This window comes from Phocoena phocoena, chromosome 13 (assembly GCF_963924675.1).
Source record: "Phocoena phocoena chromosome 13, mPhoPho1.1, whole genome shotgun sequence".
Classification (NCBI taxonomy): Eukaryota; Metazoa; Chordata; class Mammalia; order Artiodactyla; family Phocoenidae; genus Phocoena; species Phocoena phocoena.
In genome coordinates, this window is record NC_089231.1 from 69,520,305 (window position 1) to 69,540,963 (window position 20,659).

The window sequence follows — 20,659 nt, forward strand, 5'->3', positions numbered from 1 at the left end:
GTAGCGGCCCCCAAGATCATCAGCTTGTTATACCCCAAGCGTGCCATGAACTCCGGATAAGTCGTTGGGTGAAAGCCTGTTGCTTAGCAACAGCCACCTGCCCCCAGGCAGCTGGAAACCACCTCTGCAAGAGCTTTGCTCAGGTGGGTGAGCTCTGCACAGGACGATAAACGCTTTTCCCTTCTGCTCCGCTTGCCTCCCCAGGGGGCCTGGTTCCCCAGGACTCAGACCCTGCAGTGGGCAAGGCCTGGTCTGGATCGGATCCCCCCGTCAGGTCATGACACGGAGGCCAGCACCTCCTCATCCTGTGGTACCCCAGGAAACAGGCAGGTGTTTCCAGACACAGAGTGGATGGGCCAAGAGGGAAGGCCAGGTGATGGCCTTTAGGAGAATGAGAATCATTGTTTACTCTTTCCTTCCCTTCTCTCTTCCTCCCTCCCTCTCCCTCTCTTTCTGGCGTGGGGCAAAAGTAGAAAGTCTTTGGAAACTGACTTGGCTTCACCCTGCCTTGGTCACTCCCTAGCTGTGTGATGTTGGGCAAGTCACCCTGCCTCTCTGAACCTGTTTCTACATCCTTTAAAAGGAATAACATGTGTGGGCTTCCCTGGTGGCGCAGTGGTTGAGAGTCCGCCTGCTGATGCAGGGAACACGGGTTCGTGCCCCGGTCCAGGAAGATCCCACATGCTGCGGAGCAGCTGGGCCTGTGAGCCATGGCCGCTGAGCCTGCGCGTCCGGAGCCTGTGCTCCGCAACGGGAGAGGCCACAGCAGTGAGAGGCCTGCATACCACACAAAAAAAAGGAATAACATGTGTACACACAATGAACCAAACAAAACCCAAGGGCAAACACTGAAAAAAAAAAGGAATAACAGCTCCGCCCTCCAAAGCTTAACAAGAGAACCCAATGCAGTGATATGCAAGAAATGTGTAGAATGGTGTCTGGGGTGTGGTTCCTTTCCCTGAAGGGTAATTTAACTGATTCCCATGCCTGGTGTCAACTTAAAGCTCATCTCAGAGGTTATCCCAGCAGGTTCAGGCTCAGGGTCTGTAGGCAGGAAGGGTGGCCGAGCGAGGGTGGTGGCCGGGACTCCCTGTGTCATCATCCTCCAGCAGGAGGAAATTGCTGGCATTTGTCAGCCGACCCTTCGCGTTTTCCTCTCCATTAAAGGCACCTGCTTCTTGTGCCGTCCTCGCACACCAGTGGGGTCTAAAATAAAAGGGGAGAATTCTAACCTCCGGACTTTGAAGGAAATCTGTTGGCTGGGTTGGGGATCTGGAGAGTAAGTGGCTGCAGTTCCTCCATTTCTGGATAGTCTGGAGGGGGTGGCCCTCCTCGGTAGATTTTGGGGAGGGGCAGTGGGCAAACCTCCTAATGAGGTCTTGCTTCATTGGCACCCAGGAAGCCTTGAAAAGTTCCTATTTAGGTCTGTCTGGAGGCCCAGGTGATGTGGTTTGAATCTTCCTTATTTTAATGATTCTTTAGGGTTTGTTCCTGCCCCCAGGAATGGGTACAGTCAGCACATATTGGTTGAGAGCTTTCTATTTGCCAGGTGCCAGGGCCACAGTGGTGAATAGGAGAGACAAGGCTCCGGATTTCATGGAACTCACCTTCTAGAGGCAGTAGCACAGAACAGGACAATTATGAGAAGTTGGGGTTAGCACCAGATGTTACAGCCTGGTGGGCATTGGAGCCCACGGAGGGGCTTGGAGAGACCTACCTGAGTAAGGAGAAAGTGGAATTGTTAGTTAGGTGAAGGGAGAAGTGACAGTAGTGGTCCAGGAAGAGGAGAGAGCTGGCAAGAGTAGTGTTGCCACCACTTGGTGACAGCGTACTGCAAACTCCACTGTGAAACCTTCTGAATGAGGAGGCAACTGAGTGCTGGCTTCGGCATGCAGGCCAGAATTCTCTGATTTGGTCACACTTCTTCCCCCAACTTAACCTTCTCTGGCCTCAGTTTCCCCAGTGTATAGCACCAGCCAGCCCAGTCTTCCTAGGATCCAGTTCTGCTTTCCTCAGATCACAGGGACAAAGGTCTGTGACCTCTACCATGGGAGGAGAGGCACTGAGTCTTAATCCTGCTTCTCCATAGCTGAGACATAGGCCAAATCTAGAAAATCCTTCCAAGAGGTGGGGTACAGGTGTTGCAAAATGTGTCTGGTCCTGGGAAAATGTGACAGAAGGCGAGACTGGGGTCGGCTTAGTCAGCTAACCCCCACCCTTGTGCCTGCCTCTTCCCACACTCCCTGTCTGGAAGGAATGCAGTGGCCCCGGCCTTCCCAGGTTGACCTCAGAGACACACTGTGTGCGTTGCACGCCCAGCAGGAACACGCAGGGCCAAGCCTGTCCCCTCCGCCATTCCAAGGTAGAGGTTAGCTAGCATTTCCCATCAGTCTATAGTATAATTTAGGGTAGGGAGCACCTAGTTGGGTGGCTTTTTTTTTTTAATTAATTAATTAATCTCTAGCTGCGTTGGGTCTTCATTGCTGTGCGCGGGCTTTCTCTAGTTGCGGTGAGCGGGGGCTACTCTGTGTTGCGGTGCGCGTGCTTCTCATTGCGGTGGCTTCTCTTGTTGTGGAGCACGGGCTCTAGGCGCACGAGCTTCAGTAGTTGTGGCTCTAGAGCACAGGCTCAGTGGTTGTGGCGCACGGGCTTAGTTGCTCTGCGGCATGTGGGATCTTCCCAGACGAGGGATCGAACCTGTGTCCCCTGAATTGGCAGGCAGATTCTTAACCACTGCGCCACCAGGGAAGTCCCTTGGGTGTCTTCTTTAGGTCATAGAGTTACAGGCCTGGCAGCCGGGACTCCTGACACTTACAGGGGCAGCCCAGAGAGGGCAAGCGATGCACCTGAAGTCACACAGCTAGCTGCAGGTAGGGCTGGTGCTTGTCTTCCTGGAGTAGGGGAGGAGAGCCCAGTGTGGAGGGAAAGCAGGTTGGGGTTTGTTTTTGGCAGACACACCTCTAACCCAGAAAGCCCAAGTCCGGACCTATTGGAACCCCTGGGTGGGTGTGCCAGGCCGGGCGCCCCAGGAACTTTGGTCCCTGTTGTTTGGATGGGAGTGACCAACCAGCTTCTTCCAAGCCCAGACCAGCTTCTACTGCTCCACCCGTCTGCCTTCCCAGGCCAAGCAGATGCCACGGGGTGATTAAAAGAATACAGACTCTGGACTCACACAGACCTGGGTTTAGATTCCAGCTCTCCACTTTCTAGCTGTGTGACCTTGGTCCTCATGGGGCTGTTGAGGTGATAAATGAGATCAGCCAGTGAGAAGGTCCTGGCCCAGCCCCGGGGTGGATGCTCTGCCTGCCTGGCCTCTCACCGTCCACTTTGCGCATCACTCTGTCCTTCCCTGAGTCGAGGCTGAGCTGAGAGGGTGTGCTCAGGGGCTGTGAGTGCTGGGTGGCTGCCCATCTCCTCCCGCCTGATGTGGGCGACTCACATTTCCGCAGAGAGCTCACCCTTCTCCTCTTTCATTGCATTTATGGATGTGCTTTTGAATGATTAAAAAAAAATTTTCCTTTTTTTTACAACAACCCCTCTCCTCTACAAGCAGCATTTTACTGTTTTATTAATTTTTAAGCAGGAAGGCAGGACGGTTTCCACTATAGCCAGAGAAGGAAGACCAGGGCCACATGAATGGGGAGGACATTTCTGATTCCCGAAGGGTCACCATGCAAGTCCTCACAGCTCAGAGTTGTTTACATACAAACACCTTTCTCAGGAGCATGTATTGAGCACCTACTGGGTGCCTGGCTGCTCCTTCCTACTTGTGTGAACTTGGACAAGTGATATCACCTCTCGAAGCCTCAGGTTCAGGGGTTGGCAAACTTTCTCTGTAAAGGGCCTGATAGTAAATATTTAAGGTTTGTAGGTTATACAACCTCTGTCACAATGACTCAGCTCTGCCACTGTAGCATAAAAGCAGCCATAGACAAAATGTAAACATTTGAGCATAGCTGTGTTCCAATAAAACTTTATTTATAAAGACAGATGGTGGGCTGGACATACCCTGTGGGCTGGACATACCCTGTGGGCTGTAGTGTGCTGACCCTGGCTGGCTCTTCATGAAATGGGGCTAAGAGAATAGAAGCTGCCCTCCAGAGTTATGATGAGGAAGGAGTGAGTTTAAAAGAACAAACATGTGATAGGTGCTAATTAGTTCTTGTCTGTTGGTTAATTCTATCAAATGCCAATCTCCCAGCAGCACTGCCCAGTTGGTGTATGGTCTTATTTCACAGGTAGGGAAACTGAGAAGCAGAGGGATCAAGTGACTTGCCCTCAACCCTTCTACTCATTAATAGATGACCTGGGATGCAATCTTGCCCCCTTTGTGCCCCAATTCCCCACTTGTATCCTCAGAGAGGATTCACTGATGTAAAAGCACAGGGCATGATGAGCTCATCCATTGTGCGGAGGGGACGTGGAGGCACAGAGAGGTGGAGTCTTTTGGGCCACCAGCTGAGACGTGGCAGGGCTGGGATTAGGACCCAACCTGGATTTCTTGGAGACGTGGGTTACAGGCGTCTGACTCAGAAGCTGCCAGGGAGGAATGGCAGGTCCTGCTGGACCAGAGCTCTGTCAGAGTACCCTTCTCACGGGGCTGCAATCCAATCCTCCCACTTGCTTAGAGTTGGGGAGCAAGGGACCTTGTCCCCAATAAGGGGGTGTGTTTGTACGTCGGGTGTCCTATGCCAGGGCCGGAATGGATAAGGTGCAAGCCTCTTGTTAATTCTGACAGATTCCTGATGCCCCTCCCCTGCTTGGAAACCTTTTTGTCTCCTCTTTGCAGGAACAAAGCCCAACGCTTCCAGTCCTCCACGACTGACTCCATTTGAGCTTTGCTGCCTCCTCTTCCTCTGGGTCCCCCAGGCCCTAAATCGGGGTCCCTGGGCAGGCCTCTGGCTCTTCTGAAACAGTCACAGCAGAGCTTGGAGCGCCCCCTCTCGCTTCTCTTGATGCAGAGCTTTATACTCATCCTTAAGTCCCCCTAGTGTGTCCTCTCCTCTACAAAGTTTTCCCGGATCCCCACCTGTCCCCTGGGTCCACTTTGCTCCGACAGGGATTGTCTCTGTTCTGCAGTTCCGTGTTTATCAGAACATCTGTCCACCAGGCTGGGGGCTCTCTGAGCCCAGCGCCCAGCACACAGCTGGGAGCACATGTTTGCTTGTGATGCTTTAGCTATTATCACTGTCTCGAGGATTCCCTCTTACAGGCTGCCCCAGGCCCGGGTTTGGGGAGATGATTATGGTAACTGGATATCGAGCATCCCCTGGGCACCAGGCATTTCATCCGCCTCTCCGCAAAGCAGCAATGACCAAAATCACTTTTTAGGTGAAGGAATGGAGACTCGGGGAGTCAAAAGCAGCTGATCGTGGGTCAAATAGCCGGGCAGCGACAGGGTTTGCATTTGAACCTAAGCTTCTGTCTCCTAAGTGCATGACTGTCCCGTGACTGACCCCCACGCAGAGCCCTTCCTCGAGACGCAGTGGCGCTATGGGAAGTTACCTGGGCCTACGGGCCACTTGCCTCCCTGCCGACCTGCCATGGAAAGAGCACAAAGCTTCCACAGCCCAGTGGATGGGTGACCAGGGCAGATGCCCCCAAGAACCTCCACCCAAAGCATCAGTGCTTCGAAAACGTACTTTTTAAAATTCAGACGTGTCACTGAATCTGTTTTTTTTTTTTCCCAATGGGCTAAAAGGAATGCGGTTCTAATCCTACAGAAATACATGTGTATATTTGTCTTGTTTTATAAAGATAATGGTTGAATGGCTTACCGCACAGCCGGCAGAGTGGGGAGCTCGGTGAGGTGTTGGCCCTTCTGTAAAGTTGCCCCCAGTGTACAGGTAGGATACTGGGGCTCAGAGAGGGACAGTATCCTGCCCAGGGCCATACAGCACTGGGCCCAATGTCATGGGGGTGAATTGTGGGTGAGAAGGCGAGAAAACAGAGTGGGAAGGGCTCTGCTGGAGACAGGGCTGGAGAGAATCTCCCGTATAATAATCATACTAGAAATACTAATGGCAGCTACTATTTCTTGGGTAGCCTTGGTGCCTGGCAGTGTGTTAAGCGCTTTGCTTGCGTTATCACTGGACTCTTCCCAACAGCCCTATGAGAATAATACCGTCTCCAGCCCTATTTCATGGGTGAGGAAACTGAGGCTGGGAAGAGTTAACATCCCCAAAGCCAATCCTGAAGCCTGGTGCTCTGAACGCACGGTGCAGAGCTCCCCCTGCACAAGCACCCTTGATACACCCCTGTGGACACTGTCAGAAGGAAGGTGCAGGATGAGGGGTCGGCTCACGGCCCCCCATCCTGTCACGTCTCGGCAGCAGGCAGGCGGGGAGTGGCCCGGGGTGCACAGGGCTGCATCTGTCACAGGTCATTGGCCACGTGGCCGCAGGCGCCAGAAGAAGGAGCCTGATGGAGGCACTCAGGCTAGGGAGAGGGACCTGCCCTGTCCATCCTTGGGCTCTGGTCCTCAAACACCACCCCAGTGCCTCCTCCTTTGGGGCTGGGGAGGATCCCTGGAATTCAGCCTCCCGCCCCAGTCCCGTTCCGGCCCCCAGCTCTCAGCAGCCTGGTCCCGGTGATGCCCTTGCTGCTTCGCCTCAGTGGAGCCCTCAGCCAGTTCTCAATCTAAATGACAGCTGCCCTCAGCCAAGTCAACTCCAATTAATTTCCGAAGGCTTTCAGGGGCCTGGCTGAGCCTCTTCCCAGGCTGAGCTACCCCAGCGGCTGGAGCGAGGCCCCTTCCTCACCCTCATGGGGCCTCCCGATTGTTGGTGGGGGCCCTACCAGCCCCTCAGGAGCCCCCATGTGTGCCGTGTGCTGCCCCCCATCTGATGGGGCCAATGTGGAAATGCTCGGGCAGCGTCCATGGAGAAAGCACTGAATGGGGCCTCGGGTTTTGTCCTTGGCTTCTGTGTCACCTGGGGTCCTTCTCATCCCATCTGTGTGCTTTAGGGCCCTTTCCCCAAAAGCAGGAGTGTTGATCCAGAGAGAGAGGGTGGGAGGGAGGGCGGGGGAGGGGGAGGAAGAGAGAAAAAGATAAAGAGGGAGGGAGAGAACAAGAGAAAGAGAGACTGAGCAAGAAGGAGAGGGGGGTGGGAACGAGAGAGCTGGAGAGAGGAGGAGGGACTGGGTGTACCTGCCATTTGGCTGCGACATTTTACTTTTTCATGTGACTTTGGCATCAGACAGACCTGGGAGTTACCCTGGCTCTGCCACAGGCCGGCTGTGTGACTGTGAGCCAGTGACGTCCCCTCTCTGAACCTCAGTTTCCTCCCCTGTAAAATGCCCTCTCTGCCTGGGTGTTGTGTTGGTCCAATGAGATCAGCCAAGGCCCGGCCCCATAGGGAGCCTGAGGTCAGTGTATCTTACTGTCCCTTGTTTTGGGAGGGCACCTGCCTTAGCCTCCTGCCTTCTTTGAATGTAAAATCCAATCACCCCAAAGCGATAGAAAGATTCAGGGGGCTTGTACATCTATCTACTCACCACCATTCATTTCTGAGAGGACCCGATAGGCCTGGAGAGGGGGAGTGACTTACCCAAGGTCACACAGCAAGCAGGTGGAGAGCTGGGATGAGAATGTGAGTCTTCATTCACATATTTCACAAATCCTTATCAGGTGCCTACCGCATGCCAGGGCCGGAGAGACCTCGGAGAGCCCCATGGGCGTGTCTGCTCTCAGGGTCTCCATCCAGGCCAGGCTTGTGTGATCTTTACTGGTGGGAATGTTATCTGCTTCTACAGGTGGGAAAACTGAGGCTCAGCAAGCTGAGCTTGCCCAAGGTCATGGAGCTGGTGAAGGGCAGAGTTGAGACTCAGAGGGAGGAGGGAGGATTTGAGTCCAGGTTTCTGAACATGCCAAAGCTGCTGGGTATGGGGAAGGAGAGGGGTGGGAATTTGGGTGTGCCGTCTTCCTGCACGGTTGGTGGCATTATAGACCATCTTTGTGCCACCTGACATCTGGCTTAGAGTCGCTGTTCCTGCCTCTGAGGCTAGAGCCGGTGAGTCCCCCAGACCCCGTCTAGCTCTCTGAAGGAGGGGACACGACCCAGGGACTGAACGTGGACAGGCAGCCAAGGCGGGGTCCTCCTTGGGGTTGTGAGGCTCTTCAGAAGGGTTCCAGTTGGGGTATGGGGACCAGTTCCACTAGGGTTGGGTCCCCCACATCCCCAGGGGCGGGTTCTTGGAGATGGGCCTTTGTGTTACCTTAAAAAAGCCTTGGACTTTGTTAACCACCGACAAGACTCTCTACTCCTGCTCTGATTGCTTGTGGCCTTTACCTGATAGAACCTGACGGAACTCGGGGAGGACCCGGGTGCTGACCTTATCCTATCTCGTAGGGAAAGAAGCTGAGTCTTAAGGAGGAAAAATGACTTGCCCAAAGTCGCCCTGCTGGGAAAAGTGCCAGGGACCAAGTTACAGGCTTCGGTCATCTGACTCCCAAGTCTCCCCATGATGTCTTCCATCTTTGGTGACCTGTTGCTAAGGGGCTCGGAACTCAGGATTCCCCCTCTGCCCGGGGAGATGTGTCAGCACTTCCCTGTAGCCAGTGAGGCGGTCGCTGGTGGCATCATTACTATTATGGTGGGTGGTGGTGGGGTGCCATTTGCAAGCGGGGGTGTTGGAGAAACATCACCGTGAGGCTGACAGCCAGGTAGATAGATGGTAGGAGTCAGCAGAGGTGAGGAGTGTGTTCTAGGCGGGAGAAACATCAGGAGGTGGGAAGGATCTCGATATACTTCGAGAGACGGTATAGCTGAGAGGTGAGGCTGGAGGCCCAAGATGGAAGCAGGCCGCGTCATGGGAAGCTGGAGACTTTATCTTGGAGGCACTGGGGAGCCGTGGAAGTTTTAAGCAGGAGAGGGGCCTGCTCTGGTTGGTGCTTCAGAGTTTCTCACTCGGCTCACGGTGGAAGATGGGCGTGTGGGTCAGCGTAGAAGCAGAGAGAGCAGCAAGGTTGTTGCTGCAGGCGGGAGTGGGGGCCTGGACCAGGGTAGGGGCAACGGGGCGGGAGAGCAGTGGATGAATTTTGGAGGCAGGCTCTCCCCTCCATGGTGCTCGACTCTAGGCTTGGGGAAGCGTGGTGGCCAGAGCCAGCCTGGGTGTGATGGCCCGGCCTTTCCTGGAGATGGGGGCTAGGAGCTAGGAGCTTCTGGGGGGACATGGATGTGTCTGGGGGCCCTAAGGGACTCCCAGGCTGCAGGACAGAGGTGCCGAGAACAGGTGGCTCAGCCCTGTGGTTTCCAGGCCGGCCGGCCTGCCTCTGCTTCCGGGCCCAGTGGCCCAGCCCCCAGCTGAGTGGCAGCTGTCACAGACACCAGCGTCTTCCCCCCCACACCCCCTGCCAGGTCCAAATAAAGGAAAAACCAAAATACATTTCCCTTTGTCGGAATCTGGTGAGGGTGAGCCTGTGAGAGTCATTCGCTATTGTGTTCTGGGGCCCACACTGCTCCTTACATAAGCTTCAGGTTAAAAATACTCACGGAATTCTAATTCCTCTGCCTGGGATCGCACCCCGGGGGGCCTCCCAGCCTCGGAGGGCAGGGGGTGGGGCAGGCCCCTGGCACCCAAGGAAATGAAGAAACTGCGCCACGCACAAGGCGGGTGTGCGGCAGTATCAGCTCTGCCTGCCTCCAAAGCCCTGGGCTGTTAAAGTATAGTAACTATAATAACCCTGAGAGCGGCTAACCTCTTCTGAAGGCTCGTCATGTGCTGAAGTTTCCACCCATGTGATCTCACTTCATCGTCCTCCAAGCCCGTGAAGTAGGTTCCCATTTTACAGCCCAGGTTAACACCTTGCTTAGGTTATACCCTGGATTAGCACCCAGGGAGCCCCTGACCTGGGTGCAACTTGGAGCCCACATTTGACCCCCATAATCTGGCCTTCCCTCTGGGGGGCAGAGGGACAGGAGGTGGCCCGGCAGAAGTCCCCTTTCTGAGGGTTTGGGGACAGAGTGGTGGCTGTGCGTACCACCAAGGCAGCACTTCAGCTACTGGAGTGGGGGGGCGGCAGCTACCCCAACCCCCTCCCCCCCAGGGCTGAGGATGCCTGAGCATATGGCCCACCCAAACTGGAACCCATTCCCGGGGATACTGAGTGCAGGGCAAGGCAGTGACGAGGCCTGTTTTGCTGACTTTAAAAAAAAACTCAGCCCCCTCCATGGGTGGCACCTCCAGAAATGAAATTAACAACGAGATGTCCCCAGGTAAAGACATGCACATCTTTTCCCTTCTCCCTTTACCTCAGCCGTGGCCAGCCAAAGGGTCAATCAGCAGTCCCAGTTAGCACTCCAGCCAGCCGTCCCAGCCCCACTGGTCCCTGCAGGCTGGTCGACAACCACACAAGGCAGTCCTCTTGGTGCCGGTGGGAGTGCACTGTGTGCTGAGCGCTTTACATGGATCATTTCACTTAATCCTCGTAACTGCCTCCATGACGGCCAGTCCTATTATTTCCCCCATTTCCTAGGACTGAGGTTCTGAGAGCTGAAGTGATGCACGGAAGTCCGTGCTCCCCAGACGGTAGGCATGATCATTGTGGAACCCGTAGGAGGAGTGGAATTCCATCCGTTATCCACGCGGTCACTTTTTGGGCACTGGCTCAAGGTTCTTTCCTTTCCTTTGTGGAATTTACTATCCCCTTTGTGGATAGGGGAGCACTGAAGACAAAATCTGATGTGGTCTCATGTTGGTGGCAGGGTGAGCCCAAAGCAGCCGGTACCTGGATGGCATGATACCAAGTCTGCAGTGTTCAGCGAGGGGGTTCTGGGAAGGGGCTGGATGGGTCAGCCAGGGCTTGTGCACGTGGAGAAAGGGCGGGGAGAGACTTTGTGGGGAGTAAAAGCGAGGTATCCCAGCTCCAGGCCCTGCCCCTGTGCGTGGGGACTCAGGTGGTCTGTTCTGGCCAGTAGGGGGATGACCTTAAAAACAGTCCCATGGTCCTTCCTTGCTGGGCAGGCACGCCAGGAAGCCTCTCATCTCAGCTGCTGTGCTTCCCCGGGGTGGGGCACCTCATGGTTATACATTTTGAGTCAATGTCACCCCTGCCTCAGGAACTGACCACCCACAGGCAGGGCGTCATCAGCTCTTTCTCTTGTATGGTCTCCCCCAGCTGCCTTGAGCCAGGCCCATGGGAATCACCATCCCCAAGTTACAGATGAGGAAGTGGGGGCCAGCTGCCGAGGTTGGGGGACCCGGGATTCCATCTCGGCCTAACCTGCGAGGAATCCTGGGCTAACAGGAGAGGGCCGGTCCCAAAGCTGGTGACCTGGCCTCGGGTGACCCCTGGGCAGCTCCCTGTCCCTTGGGGTCTCAGTCTTCCCATCTGTCAAATAGGGCTGAGCGGCCCTTCACAGTCAACGCACAGGCCCCAGCTGAGCTGAACAGGCCAAATCTGCCCCTCCCCCACACAGCCACAGTCTGATAGGGGAGGCTGACAGCCAACAGTGGAAAACAGGACAACACCCATCAGGTTCTGTGGTGTCTGCCAGTGCCGGGCGCTGAGTTACCTCCAGGGTCTCCCCAGCCCTGGGAGCTGGGCGAGGGGGTGGTTTTATCTCTGGGTCCTGGTGTGGGGGCCGGCATGCCTGCTGCCCTGAGCAGTGGGGATGGAGGGCCTCTCCTGGGCCAGGCCGGGGCAGGCCCTGACTTGAGGCGGCTCCCGTGGGACTGATTTATCGGCAGCCACTCGGCAGCCCAGGGGAGCCGCAGTCCTAGGGTGTGTTGGGTTCCCCCAGCTGGAATGAATCCTGCGGGAGGATGAGTTTGGTCATGCTTGGGTTGTCAAGAACTGAAGAGTCATATTCTCTCCTAAAAACATTCCCCATGGATACCAGACTCGCTTGCTTGTTCCAGGCAGAGGCTGGGGAATCCTGTGCCCATGCTCTGTGATGTGGGGCAAGGCCCTCACCCTCTCTGAGCCCCAGGTGCCCGCTCTAAAGTGGGGAGAAGGGTCACCCAGCTGCGGGGCTTGCTGGCGGATGGAATTAGATAATACACAGATGTGTCCAACTGTGTGCCTGCGACGCCCTCATTAAATCCACCCCAAGTAAGAAGAGCAGCTGTCTGTGGTTTTGGCGCGCGGCATGCGTTTGAGTCGTCTGTAACTTGGGAATAAAACATCTTTAGGAAATGTGGCCATTTGGAGCAGTCTGGAGCCGCTGCTGAGCAAACCCAGCTCCCATGAGTGTCTTAGTCCTCCAGTGTCTACCTTCCTGGTGCTTCAGCCACAGAGCAAGGGAGCCGGGTGTCAGGAGCTCACGTGTGGGTCTTGTCTTTGTTTAGCTCTTGCAAACTTTGGCAAGGGGCCTCGGTTTCCTACCTGTAAAATGGGCACAAGCATTGTTGCGTTGGCTCCTTGAAATAATGTGTGTAAAGTGAAATAAGGAACTCCTTTCAGAATTTCTCTCTCTCTCTCTGACAGATGCTACTCCTTCCCCCAATCTAGATCTCGCAATGTTCAGAACAAAATTCCTTTTGCAGGTATTAAGCAGCTCCCAGCAGTGTCACTGGGAGCAAGGCAAGCGTGGGCTCAGGAGCAGAGGTGTGAGGGCTGTGCATCAGCATGGCTGGAGTCCAGGGCCCACTGTGGGTGAGGGGACCCCGAGTCTGGTATCTCTAGCTAGCTGGGGTCACAGCATCCCAGCTCCACCACCTCTAACCAACTTGGGAACCTCAGGCTCAGAACCTCAGCTTCCCCGTCCATGAATTGGGTACAAAAACTCCAGTTTTATGGGCAGGAACATGCCCAGCTGGCCAGTCTCAAGAAAGGGACAAGGCTTGGAGGCTTCTAGATGGTTGCAGGGACCCCTCACCTTCTGACTCCCTTCCCCTACCTCAGACATGAATGACAGTCCCAGCAGCCCTGTCTGGGGTTGTCTCTGTATGCCAGGACATCTGTTACAAGACCCCAAGGGATTCAGCATCACCCCCACTTTGCCAGTGAATAGAACTGAGGCTCAGAGAGGGAGATTGTTGGATCCCATCCACACAGTGGTGGGGCTTGGATTCAAGCCGCAGTCTGTGACTCTAAGATGACTGTGCTACCATACTGTCTCCCAGCTTCACCGTCAGATGCAGGAGGAGGAGGAAGACTGTGCCTTGTTTCCTGCTGGAATCTGCAGGCTTACACCACGCCTGGCACACAGTAGGGACTCAGCTTATTAATTGAATGAAGGAAGGAAGAGGCAAAGGAGAGAATCTTCCCTCCCAACCCCAGCTCCTCCCAAGAATGCAGGTCCCAAAGCTGGGTGTCTCTGGGGCTCCAGGGTGGGGGCCCCAAACCCAGTTAGTCACACCTGGCCTTGGTTGCCTGGGCCCATCCCTCTGAGAGGATTTTCTCTGCAGGCCATGGCTCAGCTCTTGGGGGAAGCCTCAAGGCGGATCCCAGAGGGCGGGATGGGCGGGGTGACTCCTGCTTGGCACCAGGCCCTGGCTGGGCCTGCAGTGTGCTGGGGAGGGCGGGCCAGTCATGGAGCTCAGTATCTGGGTGTGTTCCCTCGGCCGGAGCTGAGCCCCCACTGCCAGTTCCAGCTTTTCTCACTTCTGCTGAGTCAGAAGTTCACCATCAGCCCATCTTCAAACCCAGCTCTGTCCCATCCTGGCTGTGTGACCTTGGGCAGGTCACCTTGCCTCTCTGAGAGTCAGGCCCCGAAAAAGGAATAATGAGAATAATCGTGATTCAGTAGGCCTCAGAACAGAGCTATTGGTCACTGGGCAGCAGTAAATTAGAAGTCCTCTGAAATGACTGCTCCATTCCTTCCCTGCCTCAGGACTCCCGATTCCTTGTTCTCTTCTAATATAATTCGTGCTAAGGTGTGAATGGTTGTCAAATTTCTTTCCTGTCAAGTGAGTCTAATCCAAACATTACTATGGTCTGTGCTGTTTCTGGTGCTGTGTGACTGAATGAGAAGGAAATTGAGGGGATTTTCACTGAGGGTGTAGGAGAGGAATAGACTCCCTCACCCTTATCACCTAAAGTCCTTTCATGTAGCAGCTGGGGAGGGGCAAAGGGCACTGGTGTGGTTGGGGAGTCCACACTCTTAGTCTCTGTGGCTCTGAGCAGTTTGGCACTGTGTAAGGAACTTACCAGCACATAGCAGGCCCTTAGCAAATGTCTGTCTGGAGGATGACAAGAGAATGGGCTGTATTCGAGACCTGGACAATCCTCCCCTCCTCCGTTTCACTGCATCTGATGAACTCCTACACATCCTTCAGTGCCCAGTTTGGATGTGTCTCTTCCAGGAAGCCTTCCCAACTAACTTCAGGTCCAGTTAATCTTTTGGGAACTCTAGTCCATCAGAGATGGGCAAACCCTGAGTTTATCCGGCCTAACTCTCCTATTTCCCAAGGGGGAGGGGAAAAACAAACCCAACAGGAGGTCTTCCCTTAGCTAAGGTCTCACAGCCCAAGTCAGAGATGACGGCAGGAGGATTCGAACCAAACGTCTTTAGATCTCCTTAGATCATCTTTAGGCATGAAAAGAGGGCCTGGACATGGCCTCTCCTGCTTCTGCCACTTTACCCCCATTAGGGCCTCCTGCAGAGTCAAGCACGCAGCTAACGTCCTCTCTTCCTCCTTTCTCTGCAGCCCACGACCTCCCTCCGAACAAGGCCTCGGCAACCCAGCCCGGCAGCCACTTGCAGTGCCTGTCTGTCCACTGCACAGACGACGTGGGCGATGCCAAGGCCCGAGCCTCCGTGCCCACCTGGCGGTCCCTGCACTCCGACATTTCCAACAGATTCGGGACATTCGTGGCCGCCCTAACTTGAATTGACAAGAAATACCCCCTCCCCAACCAGGCCCTTCCCTCCCCCTTTTCTCTCCTCTCCCCCCTCCACCTGACCCCACCCCTACCCGCCCTGTTAATTTGAAAGGGCCACTATTGCTGAGTGGATGATTTTTTTTCTAGGTTGGTACCTGCTTAGTGGCATATGGACCGGAAAGGGTTAATTTAAAGGGAAAAAAAAAAAAAAACCTCAAAAAATTTTTTTAAAAAAGAAATTTGTCTGCCACGGTATGTTACCAGTGTTAACCCTTCTGCAGTTAGCAAACTTTTGCTGAAGCCTTTTTCCTGCTAGATAATTCCCATTTTTCTGTAATCTTGGCATACGTTTTTTAGATGACCTCTTTCCTTGTTTTATTTTCGTGCTGCTGTATGTCCAAGTATTGTTATTTCATAATAAGACAAGAGTTGCTTTCCTTTTTTATTCTCTTTTAGTCTTGTTCCTCCCCACCTCCCTCCCCACTGCCTGTTTTTTTTTTTTTTTTTTTCCTTTTTGCTTTGTTCACTGCTTATTAAAATGGAAATCCTGGAGACTAGTAGTTCTGGAATATTGCCGGGTGAGAGTCAAATTGTCATCACAATATTATATATTGACACCCTACTGTCATCAGTCAGGCTGGAGCCAAACAATTAATGCCCCCCTTAGGTATTCCGCCTGGGATTTTGTTTTGTCTGTTCCCTAAGAAAATAGAGAGATATATTTTCATTCCCACAAACACACCCTCAGCCTTCAGCTCCGTTCTCTCTTCTGCTGGAAGCTGCCTTTCACTGCCATGGAGGTGATGACGTATCCAGTCCGCTCTGTGGGAAGGAGCCGGAATGTTCAACAGTGGTGTTTTCTCTCCTTTTCTGGGCCTCTGTACAAACGCCCAGGCTCTGAATTTTCACGCTGTGCCGATCAGCCCTCGTCCGCGTGGGGATGGTGCCTGTCCAGCTTGCAGAGCCTCTAGAAGCTGCAGGCTCCCGGCTCTGCTACGGCCAGGTCAGCTGGGTCTTGGGTACTGGAGTTGAGGATCAATTCTTAGCCCTGACCTTTCCTGACATCTGTTCCCAGCCAGGCACTGGGGGGAAGAAGGAACAGGACTGGGTTATCTCCCCCACTTCTCCCGTTCCATCTCCAACCTGGGCAGCCCCCCATCCCTGGGAAGGACCAGGCTTTCGCCGGCACTTTTCGAGGGGCTTGTTGAGTGAAGGAGCCCCCAGGCTCTGCCTACCAAGCCCCCCTCCTCCAAGCCTGTATGTATTCTCTGCAGGGGTTTGCAGACTCCTGAGGGCTAGAGGAGGGAGAAAGGAACTGGAACTAGTGACTTTGATTCTTGGGCCTTTTTTTAAACCCAGGAATCCTCCCTCCCCCTTTTTATTTAATCTCAGCCTGTTGCAAAACCAGGGCCACGTCCTGTGCATCTCATGAAGGAATAACTTCTTTGAGCAGAGGTGAGGGAGCAGCTGGGTGAGCAGGGCAGCAGAAAGCAGGGCTCCTGGACCCAGCTGAGGTCTGTCACCTGGTCCTCCCAGGGCGGTGGTCAGTGGAGGCCCAGTGTTGGCGGGGGGGGGGGGGGGGGCGGGGGGCACCTTTGGGTGCTTTTGATGACTCCCAAGGGCTTGTGTGACTCACGGGGGTGGTGGGAGGCACCCAGATTCCAGGGTGGGCCAGACAAGAAGTGACTGATATCACTTCACCCAAATCAGTAACTCTTGTAGTCGATTTCAGTTTCTGTGAACAAGCATCTTGCTAAATGTGCCATTTTGAGCCTTGCGCCCCCTCCATCCTCCCCCCGCCCCACGTCCCCAGAGTTTGCAGACCCGGCTTTTTTTAGCAAGTGACCTGAAGGCTTTGGGCTCACCGTACAACACTCACGTTGTTTATTTCAAAGAACTTTTCAGCAAAGGGAGAAGAGCGTACAGAAAAATCTGTCTCTTTCCATTCCCCGCTCCTGTCTTTCCTTGGGCTGGCTTTTTTGGCTCGGGTCTGAGTCTGGATGGTCCGAGGTTCTTACACCGGCAGTCCGACCAGGGTTGACCCCGGCCCCCACAGAGGGCAGGCAGAAACAGGTGGTGTGAACTGATCAGTGAGAAGAAAGCGGGAGCTGACTCAGCCCCGGGTTCTGCCACCAAAGGAGAGAAAAGGTGAGGAAAAGCACCCCCCCCCCCCCCCGCTCCCCCGCCACGGGCTGCAGGAGAGCCAGCCATAGTCTGAGCGAAACTCCACTACCCCTCTGATTCCACAACGTACAGCTGTTTGAGAGCTTCATCCTTTTATTTCTTAAACAGGCATGATTTCTCCTTAATTGCTTAAGGCCGGGGAGCCAAGTGTCTTGACTTCTGTCTTTGACTTGCCCTGTGTTGAGTCCATCAGCACATGGCCATCGTCTCATGGTCCTAGCAACCTCGGAAACCCCTGAAGTTTTAAACTTTCTCGCTCCCCACGACCCCAGAATTGAACAGCTTTAAAAATAGCCTTAAGCAAAAGGATGTTATTTCATTAAATTTGGTTTAATGGAAAGAATAAAAGCAGATTAAAAACACACCCAACCCACGAGACTCCACAAACACTGGTAATCGGTACTGCATAGCAAAACTCTTCGGGAAAGAATATGAAAACGTTATTGCACATGTAAAATATGAAAACTTAACTCTGCTGTGTGTTAGGCAATCCTGTAATCTTTTTGACTCTTAAAAGAAATTCATTTCTGAAATGCTTGGTTGGAAGACTGTGACAATAGCTCATGAAATTGAGTGTTATTTTTTTCTTTCTTTTTTAAAAAAAATATGTAAAGTGCAGTCTTCTGTATTCATGCATATTGTATATACCTGTATATGTTTTCCTGAGCAGCTAAATAACAATAAATATGACGTTAATGGTGACTGTGGTACATTTGTGGGCGGGGCTTGCTTCATTTTTTTCTCCACCCCCTCCCCTTTTTCCATGGGTCTCTTCAAATTCCATGGGGGTCTGGATGATGTAGTGTGTGTGTGTGTGTGTGTGTGTGTGTGTGTGTGTATGTGTGTATGTGTGTGTGCGTGCGCACGCACGTGTGTGTTGATGCTGTTCTAAATTGGGTCATCTCAGAATTTCTCTAGTTTGCACTATTGATCTTTGGGCTGCATAATTCTTTGTAGTGGGGGAGGGGCCGCTGCCTTGTGCACTGTAGGATGTTTAGCAGCATCCCTGGTCTCTACCCACTAGATGCCAGTAACATCTCTTCTCCTCCCCCCTCCCTGTGACAACGCCCCCAAACATTGCCCAATGTCCTGTGCGGGGCATGACCCCTGGGGCTGAGATCCCCTGGGGCTGAGAACCACTGGTGCAGGAGGGAGGGGAGGGGCAAGCGGGGGAAGCCATCCAGATGGCTGTGCTGTGTGATGGTTATTCTTTTGGGTCCCGGCGTTCAGATCCCAGTAAGCTTTGTTACCTCTTGCAAGTTTCGTAGGCTCTCAGCTCCTGCTTTTCCTCATCTGTGAAATGAGTAACTCATGGAGTAGTTACAGGAGACGGTTTGTGTGGACGCAGCCCGTGGGAGGGCTCCATATGCATAAACTGTTGACGTCACGCCATGATCAGCTCACGGCACAGCTGACAGTGTTTTGGAGGTGGGCTGTTCTGTGTTGGATGCTGCTTCCTCGGCTTACAGCCGTGGGCTATGGGCAAGTGGTTTAACCCACCTCCATTTTCTTGTCTACAATAGAGCAAATCACATCTAGCTTGAAGGTTACTATGAGCATTAGCTCACAGGCCCTGTAAAAGCTCTGGCTGTCCTATGGGCCACTCTTTAGGCAGCAGCTTCACTCTGGCAACTGTAGACTCAGACTTGAGGTCATTGCAGAGCCCTAGTCTACAGGGGGGGAATCTGTGGTGGGGAGGAGATAAACAAGACGAGTAAATTGACAGGTAACTGTGAGGGGGATATGCCCAATAACCCATGGTGGTACAAGGGATGAATGTCACTCTGAGAGATCCATGAACCCCATGTAAGAGGCATAGGTAAGGCTTCCTCCAGCAGGTCATGCCCAGGTAGGATTTTGAAGGATGAATAGGAGTTCACCTTATTCATCCGAACATACAATGGACCCTAATTTGGCAGAAATTTTGTTGAATTTCTTCCCTTCAGTTTCTAAAGTTTTCTTTTTCTAAAATATTATTTATTTATTTTGGCTTCACTGGATCTTAGTTGTGGCACACGGGTTCTTAGTTGCACCATGTGAACTCTTAGGTGCAGCATGTGGGATCTAGTTCCCTGACCAGGGATTGAACCCGGGCCCCCTGCATTGGGAGTGCAGAGCCTTAGGCGCTGGACCACCAGGGAAGTCCCTAAAGTTTCCTTCATACAGTTGACCCATGAACAATGTGAGTTTGATGTGTGCAGGTCCACTTATATGCAGATTTTTTTCAATAGTAAACACTACAGTACTACACGATCAGAACTGGTAGAATCCATGGATGCAGAGCCGCAGATATGGAGGAAACACATATAAAGAAAACTGAATGTAAATTATATGCAGATTTTCGGCTGAGGACAGGTCAGCACCCCAAAACCCCTCATTGTTCAAGGGTCAACAGTATATGCAACAGCTTATTTGTTAGAATATAAAGTTTTAAGGACATGGCCTCTATATTCACTGTAATTTGGAGGAGCTTAAAAATCTCTTCAGCCTTTAAAGGTCTCTGCTCAAAGTGACAGTGGTATGTGATGGTGTTCTGTACCCAAGGAAAGGAAGAAAAGTGACAGAATGGTGACCACTGGGGGGTGGGCATTTGGGAACCTTCAGGCTGGTGTGAAATGAATGGATGAATGAGTGAAGGGATTCATGTCTCAGAGGGTTCGTGAACCAAAAGGACCACGGACTGGTGTATTGTTGGCGGGGTGAATCATGTGACACGGATGGGGCTGCAACACTGGGGTGTATGTTGGCCCTGGGGAGGGCAGGTGGGACTCCAGCTTCAGGCTGGTGCGTCTTGCAGGTTGGAGGAATGGATGTCTCTTCCACCAAGCCGTGACAATTCCAGAGGGCTGAGGGGCTGTCTCACAGGGGATGATGAAGGAGCAGTCAGGTGGAAGGTGGCCCTCAGCCCTTCCAGAGCTGGGAGGTGGTACAAAAAAGACACCCCGTCCCACTTTCTTTTTAAAAAGATTGCAAAAGGATCCCAAGACCAGAGTAAAACATGATTTCCCTAACTGACGAGGGAATTAGCAGGAAGGACCCCACTTGGGGCACCACAACTGCACTGTAAAGGAGATAGAAGGTGTGAGAGATGCCAAGCTTTTGTCACCAGACTGGGCTGACCTGACCCGGAAGTGATTGGGAGCGGATACCCAATTCTGCATTTATAACAAAGTATCATAGGATGGGGATAAGACCCTAATATGGCAGTTATAATACAGTCTGATGAGGTATCCCAGGAACCTTGGAAAAAATTTTTTGTTGAGATAAAAATTTGTATAACACAAAACTCACCATTTTAATGATTTTAACCTGCATAATTCAGTAGCTTTTAGTATATTCACAATGTCATGCAACCATCATTGCTGTCCAATTCTAGAACATTCTTATCACCCCAAAGAGAAGCCTCATACCCATTTGCAGTCAATCCCAATTACCCTAGGTAGCCCCTGGCAACCACTAATTTACTTTCTGTCTCTATGGCTTTGCCTATTCTGGACATTTCATATAAGTGGAATCATATAATATGTGGCCTTTTTGTCAGACTGCTTTTACTCAGCATAATATTTTCAAGGTTCACGGCTTTCTATGGCTAAATGATATTCCATTGTATGACTATACCGCATTTTGTTTATCCATTCACCAGTTGAAGGTGATTAGGGCTGTCTTTACTTTTTGGCTAGTGTAGGAAGTGCTGCTATGAACATT

At 52.8% G+C, this 20,659-nt stretch overlaps 1 protein-coding gene across 1 annotated transcript in view; it reads left to right on the plus strand.

The window, feature by feature from the left end:
- Positions 1–14,982, plus strand: part of MN1 (MN1 proto-oncogene, transcriptional regulator) — a 43,537-nt gene extending 28,555 nt beyond the window's left edge. The window contains exon 2 of the mRNA XM_065890494.1: positions 14,596–14,982. Coding sequence (XP_065746566.1) covers positions 14,596–14,777 — 182 coding nt within the window. The 3' untranslated portion in view covers positions 14,778–14,982. The remainder of the gene's footprint in view (positions 1–14,595) is intronic.
- Positions 14,983–20,659: the final 5,677 nt, after the last annotated feature.